This window comes from Rhincodon typus, unplaced genomic scaffold (genome assembly GCF_021869965.1).
Source record: "Rhincodon typus isolate 14 unplaced genomic scaffold, sRhiTyp1.1 hic_rhity00002601, whole genome shotgun sequence".
In the NCBI taxonomy this organism is placed as follows: domain Eukaryota; kingdom Metazoa; phylum Chordata; class Chondrichthyes; order Orectolobiformes; family Rhincodontidae; genus Rhincodon; species Rhincodon typus.
The window spans coordinates 14,809-24,765 of NW_025968239.1; the positions used below are offsets into that span (position 1 = coordinate 14,809).

General features: G+C 42.0%; 1 protein-coding gene across 1 annotated transcript in view; it reads right to left on the reverse strand.

The window, feature by feature from the left end:
- LOC109926194 (protein SFI1 homolog) overlaps window positions 1-9,307 on the reverse strand; it is a gene marked incomplete at its 3' end in the record, with an annotated part of 21,825 nt that extends 12,518 nt beyond the window's left edge. The window contains exons 1-4 of the mRNA XM_048593278.1: window positions 9,141-9,307; window positions 4,023-4,094; window positions 1,074-1,184; window positions 329-423 (exon numbers count right to left, since the gene is read on the reverse strand). Of these exons, the coding sequence (XP_048449235.1) occupies window positions 329-386 (58 nt within the window). The remainder of the gene's footprint in view (window positions 1-328; window positions 424-1,073; window positions 1,185-4,022; window positions 4,095-9,140) is intronic.
- Window positions 9,308-9,957: the final 650 nt, after the last annotated feature.

Here is a 9,957-nt window from a genome sequence, read left to right on the forward strand (position 1 = left end):
GCTGACGTTTCGGGCCTAGACCCTTCTCCAGAAATATCTTTTCTGAAGAAGGGTCTAGGCCCGAAACGTCAGCCTTCCTGCTCCTCTGATGCTGCTTGGCCTGCTGTGTTCATCCAGCTCTACACCTTGTTATCTCAGATTCTCCAGCATCTGCAGTTCCTACTATCTCTGAAACAGCTAGAAGTCTGCAAGAGTTGTTTGATCAACTCTGTAGACTGGAATTCTGGTTAGGTTCAGTTCAGATCAAGCCAGCATTAAATACCATCTGAAAATTGAAGATAATCAAGACTTCCCCATCAATTACAATATAGGCATCTTCTTCTCATACCGTGTGAAATCGCCTTTGCAAATTTTGTTTTCTTCATTTGCTGCTGAAGGATGTACATGTGCCAGGCTCTCCATGTCTGATTGTATGTATGATATCTGTTATGGGCAGGAATGTGAAAATTACAGAAACAGAATACAACTTCAATCTGATTCCAGAGCATAAGAAATATGAGTAGACCATATGGAATATAGAGGCTACGCTCCTTCACCATTTAATACAACCATGGATGATATTGGGCTTCAGATTCACTTTGCTGCCCATTCTCCAAATCCGTAGATTTCCTGACAGACCAAAAATCTGAGGATGGATTTCACAACGAATTCTCTCACTAACACATGGCCTTGCATTAAAATCCCACTCTGACTCATTCTGCAGTACAGCTTCAGGCATTATCTGCACTTTTCTATCATACAATGCAAAAATATCCATGCATGAGCACAGATTAATTAGCTGTTTCATTATGGGGTATTAAATTCAAATAGAAATCCTGTGCTTTTCCAAAACCCTCAAGCATTTCCAAAAACCATGGCTCCATTCTCTCAAAATTTCCTACCCTGACCTAGGACAGAGTGGTTCGTGTGACTCGCTACTGCCTAACATGAGAACAGCTATCTGTTATTCAGTACCCAGAAATCCCTCAGGTAGTGCAGACACATGGGAACTGAACAGAACAGAACTGGTGATGCGACTGTTATTCTTGTTTAGCTTGTGTGAGACTGTGGAGCAGAAACAAAAAAAAAGTTACCTATAGTGACAGTCTGCACGAACCGTCAGTTTCCATTCTATTCGCACAGTCCACCACTGCTCCTTCCATTCGCGAAATGCTTTTTGCAATGTGGCATGACAGTAATGGGACCTGGCAAAAAGAACAGCATGCCTTTTGAAACAGTCGTCTCATCTCTTAACAGCTGATTGAGGTTTCTGCCAAGAATGCTTACTAAAAGCGAAGTGTGACCTCAACACAACCTTTTACAGAAGTAGCAGGATATCCCAACTGCTATATTCCAACTTGCGTGCAATAAAGGCTGACCTATCATTTGCCTTTTTAAGCGTTTCTCTCTCAAAGCAAACCTGTGTTTTACTTGCAAATTTAAAGCTTTGTTAAATTGCATTGGCATTTGGAATAATTCGTGAATCCATACCTCATTGCTCTTTTACCCCAATCAGACTTTTATGTTTCAAAGATTATCAGGCATTCTAAATAAAATGCGCCATCTCATACTTTAACCACATAATTCGTGGACCATTTACAGATCTATTTTACAATTAATATCAACATTATTAACATCTAACATGAAAGCAGTATGTTACAGTTGCTGGAAATCGGAAGTAAAAATATGAAATGCTAGAGGAACTCAGCAGGTGGGGGGAGGAGGGGAGGAAGGGGAAGGTGGACAGAGGAGGTGGTGGTGGGGGAGCAGTCATCACAGCTCTCTCATCATGCACCCAAGTTTCATAGCAGCATATTGTGCTGTGGAACATGTACCCCAACACAAAGACTGAAATTCCTGATTTGAACTTCTTTGCAAAATCTCAAAATTTTCCTTCAGTATTCTTCAAAGGTGATTCATTCATCACATTAAATACCAAAAGCTTAAAGCTACTCCTGTTATGTTCTAATTAAAATTGCAGGAGAAAAAAACATTAATTCCAGCCATTATTAAACTTCATAGAGAACTGCACAAAACAGATGCAAGTCATTCAAGCCACTGGAACAGGAAAGTTGGCGTTTCCGGTCAGGACCCTACTTCAGAAATGGGGAGGAGGATCTCTCCGCCACCTACAACCAACACTGCAACCAAAGATATATTTCCCTCCCCACCCCTATCTGCCTTTCGTAGGGACCGCTCTCTCCGCGACTCCCTCATCCACTCCATACTCCCCAACAACAGCACCACCCCCGGCACCTTTCCCTGCAACCGCAGGAAGTGCTACACCTGCCCCTACACTCCCCCATCACCTCCATTCAAGGCACAAAACAAACCTTCCACATCAGCGATAACAAGGTGTAGAGCTGGATGAACACAGCAGGCCAAGCAGCATCAGAGGAGCAGGAAAGCTGACGTTTCGGGCCTAGACCCTTCTTCAGAAATGGGGGAGGGGAAGGGGATTCTGAAATAAATAGAGAGAGAGGGGGAGGCGGATGTGGATAAAGGTGGATAAAGGAGCAGATAGGTGCAGAGGAGACGTACAGGTCAAGGAGGCAGGGATGGAGCCAGTAAAGGTGAGTGTAGGTGGGGAGTTAGGATGGGGGTTGGTCAGTCAAGGGAAGACGGACAGGTCAAGGAGGCAGGGACGAGGCTAGTAGGTAGGTGGTGGGGGTGGGGGTGGGGGTGGGGGTGGGGGTGGGGGTGGGGTTTGAGGTGGGAGGAGCAGATAGGTGGGAGAAAGGACAGACACCTCTTCCACATCAGACATGGGTTCACCTGCACATCCATCAACTTCGACTATTGCATCCGCTGCACCCAATGTAGCACTCACCTATCACCATCACACCTACCTTCCCTAGCCCCACCCCTCCTCTCTCTTTATTTCTGAGCTCCCCTCCCCATTTCTGAAGAAGGGTCCCAACCCAAAACGTGAACTTTCCTGTTCCTCTTACGCTGCCTGGCCTGCTGTGTTCCTTCAGCTCCACACTTTGTTATCTCTGACTCGAGCATCTGCAGTTCTTGCTATCTCTTTCAAGCCATTGTTATCTGTGCTTGCTGTTTAGGAGAAAAATGCAGTTAGCTCCACTCCCCAAGATCAATATCCAGAAGCATGCAGACTCCTTGTTGAAATCTCCAGGAGACTCAGAAAGGGGACATTTCCGACATACAACTTGTTTCCCCAAATAAAAACAGAAATGCAGGAAACATACAGCAAGTTGAATTTAATGATGAATGCTAAGCTTGCCTTGTGCATTAAATTTTGCTCAATACATTCTAACAGAATGCTTCAAACAGATGTACAAACTACAGATGAGATTCAGAACCTTCCAAACCCGAAAACAATTGCAACTAGAAGGATAAGGGCAGCAGATATCTGGGAATGCCAACACCTCTAAGTTCCCCTCCAAGTCACTCACAATCCTGACTTGGAAATGTATGGCTATTCCTTCACTGTAGCTGGGTCAAATTACATGAATTCCTTCCCTAAGGAAATTGTGGGTCAATCGATACAGCAAGCGGACTTGCAGTGGTTCAAGAAGGCAGCTCGCCGTCACCTTCTCAAGAGCAACTAGGGACAGTCAATAAATGCTGGCTGTCCAGCGACACCCATGTCTCACGAGTGAATTTTTTAAAAATTTATTTAGGCAACATCAATGCTGCAACTAGCCCTGAAAATGTGGATATTTCTAAAGTTAGGGGAGAAAAATATTCCCCCTAACACCTCAACCACAGAAAATGGAGATCAAATTTTAAAGACATGTCACTCCATTCAACAATAGTTTGCTACTTGAAAGTTTCTGTTTGAGATATGACAAAATGGTTTCAGTCATAATGCCATTCTAAACTCTGCCACTTGAGCTATTTTTGTCATACATCATGACATGCAGTAATTCACATGGCTTCATTACAGGATTAGGATTTCTGTTTGCAACCTAATATTATGCATTTGTTTCCCATAAGACTGAAACCATTTTGCCATATTCTCCCCAACTTCAGAAATATCCACATGAAAAGAGATGGAAACAAAGTAAATAGTAGCTCACCTAGCTTGGGATGGAAGGATTCTCCCAAATGTCTTCTGTATCCACAAATGCAGAAATTTTCTCGCAAGGTGCCTGGGATAAGAAGACAATGTTACCATTTGGGCAGAAAAATTAAGTCATTGATCTGGGCCACCTAGCATGAAACAACACCTTGAAGCTGGTATGATAAAATGTAAAAAGTTGCTGGGATGCCAGTGTCGAATTTGTGAAGCTTCACACTCATAAGGAAGAATTGCTATTTCTTCCCACTCCCCAAAGTGGAGCAGGAAGACAGTGAAATTCAAATCATTTGGCACATTTCTACTGTGTCACTCTCAGAAGACAACAATATTCCACCTGTTTGAGACAATCTTGTCACAGTTCATGGATCCTAGATTTGCTGTTGATACAAAGCTAGATGGAAACATAAGCTGTGAAGAGAACACAGCATCGCTGCAAGGCAATAGAGACAGGGTGGACAATAAAGTTACAAATGCAGTGTGACATGGCAAAGCAAGGTTATTCACTTTGGTTGCAAGAGTAGAAAAGCAGAAATTTTCTGAATAGTGTTCAAAATGGGGAGGGTGCAGGATCAGCAACCTTCCTATTTCTACATACTCATATTGATTGTATTTCATAACATATTTCATTCATCCTGGGTAATGTATGTGTTATGTTTGAAGTTTATAGCTGTGCCCTCTGCATAAGATTGATAAACAACACTCCAAATTTGATGCAAATTTTAGAATTTAATTATTTAGTGCACCTTGACAGCTTAAACTCCCAAGGCAATAACAAGTGCATTTTACACCAGAAAGCTTTTACATGAGGTAAGCATAATACAATAAAGCAAATCTGAAGCTTTCTGCTGTATTTTTAACATTGATCTATTAAAATGAAGAAACTAATTCTGCTTTTCACCATGCATGTTATAAAATCTAAAGACAGTGTGATGAGGGTAGGCGTTTTTATCAAAGCTCTGATCAACCAGAATTTAGAAAGAGATACTTTCTGGGCGAATGCGATGCAGTTAAAATAAGATCCAATTTGTGAATGATAATGTTTTACACAGAATACAATCATTTGTACTATTAAACAGGAACCAGGCCAACACACCTGCCTGAAGTAGTAGCCACATAACTTATTCATTTGTTTATATAGAAATCTGTACACTGGATAAGATTACAATTCAAATTTGGTCAGTGGAATGAACAACAGGGATTGTAGCATGAAAAAAGACCATTCAGCTCAAAACCCCAACGCAGAGATCTAATTTGCTATACTTTAATCTCTAAATTATTCAAACTACATCCTTGGATATTTAATGATTTTCAAGCGCTCAAAGAGACCATTAGCTGCTTTTGGTTATATTCTTAATAACTCTCTTCATCAAAACAATTACATGTCTGCTTGTTACTGATTCAACCAACCAATGGAAATTATATTTCATCAGTTATCTTTCAAACTTACTTGAAACCCATTATAGAGTCATAAAGTTACACAGCATGCAAACAACCCTTCAGTCCATGCCAATCAGATATCCTAAATTAATCTAGTCCCATTCGCCAGCATTTGGCCCATATCCCTCTAAACCCTTCCTATTCATACACCATCCGGTTGTCTTTTAAATATTGTAATTGTACCTACTCCCACTACGTCCTCTGGCAGCTCGTTCCATACACACACCACCCTCTGCATGAAAATGTTGCCCCTTTGGTCCCTTTTAAATCTTTCCCCTCTCAGCTTAAACTTGTGCTCTTTAGTTTTGGCCTCCACAACCCTGGGAAAAAGAACTTGGCTGTTCACCCTATCTATGCCCCTCATGATTTTATAAATCTCTATAAGGTTATGCAAAATTAGGTTTCTCCTTAGCATCCTCTGTTCCAATAAATACAATCTGCATCTTTTTTTTAAATCTGTTATATCTGTTGTAGCTCTTTCCATCTCTAGTATTTTATTGAGCCTTAACTTTTGACTCAAATATATTTGGTGTAATGGAGTGCCAAAACAAGAACAATAAATATTACCTGACAAAGTTATGTCCACTTCACATTTATATTTTCTCTGGACTGTGTGCGTCAAAATCACACACCAATTTACAATTTCAGTTCGCAGACTGCTGGAAAGTCTGTGGTGTTTTTAAGTTAGCCAGCAACTGGATGCAGCAGGAAAACTAAAAGTTATCTCCTTTCATAAAATCTGGTTAAAGTGAAGAGCCAAGGCCACAGGTCAACAGAAAAGTTGACAAATGTAAATAAAAAGATGCAATTGTCAGATGACAACAAATTTTAAAATTCTGTGGGCTTCAGGAAAAAAGGAAAACAGAAGCAATAAAGACTCCACAGCATTGAAAAGAACAAGTCACAACGAGTCTTCAATTCAACAGTGTCACTGAAGAGAGAAGAAATTTAACAATAGTGACTGCTGGAGGTTCTTTATTACAATTGGAAGGAATTCAGGAGGCTTGAAGGCAAAAATCTTCATTAAAAATTAATTCAGCCTTATTTCACCTTAGGTGAAAAGTTGGCCATCTTTGAAAAATAATTTCATCTCATTGGTACAAATACTTCGGACTGCGTTTTTTGTACCCGAATAGGGAGGATGACCCAACTGACCACTGCACTGTGGTACGGGAGGCCATTCAAGAGGTGAGGAGCAAAAAGACAAGTGGTAGTTGAAGGAGATTCTATAATTAGGGGGATAGATAGTATCCTTTGTAAGCAGGATCGAGAGTCTTGCATGGTGTGTTGCCTGCCCAGTACCAGGCTAAGGGATATCTCTGACTGGCTTGAAAGGATATTGGAGCGGGACGGAGAGGATCCAGTTGTTGTGGTCCACGCCGGAACAAACAACATAGGCAAGACTATGAAAGAGGACCTGTTCAGAGATTATCAGGAGCTAGGAACCAAATTAAAGAACAGGTCCTCAAGGGTTATAATCTCCGGATTACTGCCCAAGCCACGTGCTAATTGGCATAAGGACATGAGAACAAGGGAAGTAAAAATGACACTGGAGAGATAGTAATGGGGAACAAGGAAATGGCTGAGGAACTGAATAATTACTTCGCGTCAGTCTTCACAGTGGAAGACACGAGTATTATCCCAAAAATTCAAGACAGGCAGGGGGCAGAGCCGAGTATGGTGGCCATCACCAAGGAAAAGGTGCTAGAAAAACTGATTGGCCTGAAGGTGGATAAATCACCCAGACCAGATGGACTACACCCCAGAGTTCTAAAGGAGATAGCTGAAGAGATAGTGGAAGTGTTAGTGGTGATCTTTCAGGAATCGCTAGAGTCAGGGAGGGTCCCAGAGGACTGGATAAGCGCTAACGTGACACCCCTGTTTAAAAAGGGAGTAAGGCAAAAGACAGAAAATTACAGGCCAATTAGCCTAATCTCGGTCGTGGGTAAGATTTTGGAGTCCATTGTGAAGGATGAGATTTCTGACTATTTGAAAGTGTATGGTAAAATAGGGCAAAGTCAGCATGGTTTCATCAAGGGAGGTCATGCCTGACAAATCTGCTAGAATTCTTTGAGGAAGTAATGAGCAGGGTAGATCAAGGACAGCCAATGTTATCTACCTGAATTTCCAAAAGGCCTTTAGCAAGGTGCCGCACAGGAGGTTGCCGAGTAAGATAAGGGCCCATGGTGTTAGAGGCAAGGTGCTAGCCTGGCTAGAAGATTGGCTGTCTGGCAGAAAGCAGAGAGTGGGGATAAAAGGTCTTTCTCAGGATGGCAGCTGGTGACAAGTGGTGTTCCAAGGGTCAGTGTTGGGACCACAGCTTTTCACTACATTAATGATCTAGATGAAGGAACTGTGGGCATTCTGGCTAAGTTTGCAGACGATACGAAGATAGGTGGAGGGACAGGTAGTATTGAGAAGGTGGGGAGGCTGCAGAAGGATTTGGACAGGTTAGGAGAGCGGGCAAAGAAGTGGCAGATGGAGTACAACGTGGGAAATTGTGAGGTCATGCACGTTGGTAAGAAGAATAAAAGCATGGACTATTTTCTAAATGGGGAGAAAATTCAGAAGTCTGAAGTGCAAAGAGACTTGGGATTTCTAGTCCAGGATTCTCTCAAGGTAAACTTGCAGGTTGAGTCAGTAGTCAGGGAGGCAAATGCAATGTTGGCATTTATTTTGAGAGGATTTGAATATAAAAGCAGGGATATACTACTGAGGCTTTATAAGGCTCTGGTCGGGCCACACTTGGAGTATTGTGTGCAGTTTTGGGCCCCATATCCCAGGGGGGATGTATTGGCTCTGGAGTGGGTTCAGAGGAGGTTCATGAGAATGGTCCCAGGGATGGAAAACTTAACGTATGAGGAACGATTGAGGACTCTGGGTCTATACTCATTGGAGTTTAGAAGGATGAGGGGGGATCTAATTGAAACTTACAGAATACTGAATGGCCTGGACAAAGTGGATGTTGGGAAGATGCTTCCATTGGTAGGAGAGAATAGGACTCAAGGGCACAGCCTTCGAGTAAAGGGAAGACCTTTTAGAATGGAGATAAGGAGAAACTTCTTCAGCCACTCAGTGGTGAATCTATGGAATTCAATGCCACAGAAGGTTGTGGAGGCCAGGTCATTGAGTACATTTAAGACTGAGATAGATAGGTTCTTGATTATCAAGGGGATCAAGGGTTATGGGGAGAAAGCAGGGGAATGGGGTTGAGGAACTTATCAGTCACGATTGAATGGCGGAGCAGACTCAATGGGCCAAATGGCCTAATTTCTGCTCCTGTATCTTATGGTCTTATGAAATGAGCGGAAATCATCCACAGACAAAAGTAAAGTAGAAAAGGCCCACAGTCCAACAAAGTCCGTGGGAAAGTTGAGATAGCAATATCAATTCAGATAACTAGAGCTACTGCGATAAGAGAAGCAACTTTAATACAGAAATAGTGGAAATAAGTTATTTACACATAATGATCAATGTTTCCTATAATCTCCCAAAAAAAAAAGTTTAGATGCAAAATGATTGACTTTTGAATAACTCCAATTCAGATGCTAAACAGTCCAAGAAACCTTTTCACATGCTGACTTCATTTGAGTGGCTTTGCACAAACTTGTTAGTGTCAAAAAGCTGGCCTCTAAAATGGAAGAAGGGTCTTTCAAGGCCCATTAACTGCAGATTTTACCTTATGCGAAGTTCCTTTAATCGCCCACCTCTGTTCCAGGTGTAATTCACCCGGTCTCGAGTCAAACTCTTTTTGACACAATATACATTAATCCCACCGCGCTTTATGGAATGTTCCTGGGATATGCTTTTGGGAAGCCGGCTTTTCACTGTCGAGCTCACCAACACAGCCCTGGAGAATCAAAGGACAGAATCATGTCAACCCTGACCAAAACATCACAAGCAACACAACTAATCTCATAAACAACAAGTCAACAAGAAACTGAGCTTTTCAGTTATTTCTCAGCCAAGATTACATAAAAGCAGTGATTTGCCACAGGTCTCCATCCTGTGCCAACTTACAATCAAGTGAATTCTCAGATCACACCAACATTTTTCAATTACTTCATGGGATGCAGGCAATGCTGGTGAGTCAGCATTTGTTACACCTTCTGAGGGCACAGCTGTCCTTGCAAGGGTTTGTAAAAACTGAGTGGTGTGTTATAAAAATTGAATATGCTGGAGAAACTCAGCAGGTCTGGCAGCATTTGTGGAAGAGAAACAGACATCTCAAGTCTAGCGTGTTTTTTTGTTGGAACTGTAAAGGACTGGAAAATTGTGATTTTCATGCTGTAGACAGAGGCGGGAGGAGAAGCAAGTGAAACAGATTGTGAGGGAACCCAGGGTTAAAGATAAAGGCAGTGATAATCCTGATGAAGGAGTACTAGATATGCAAAATACGTGTAAATGTTAGCTGTAAAAAGGAGCAAATGGGTCCTCTTATGAGAGCAAACCCAAAAAGACACAGGCGAGGGAAGGTGAGAGGATTTAAGAAAAAT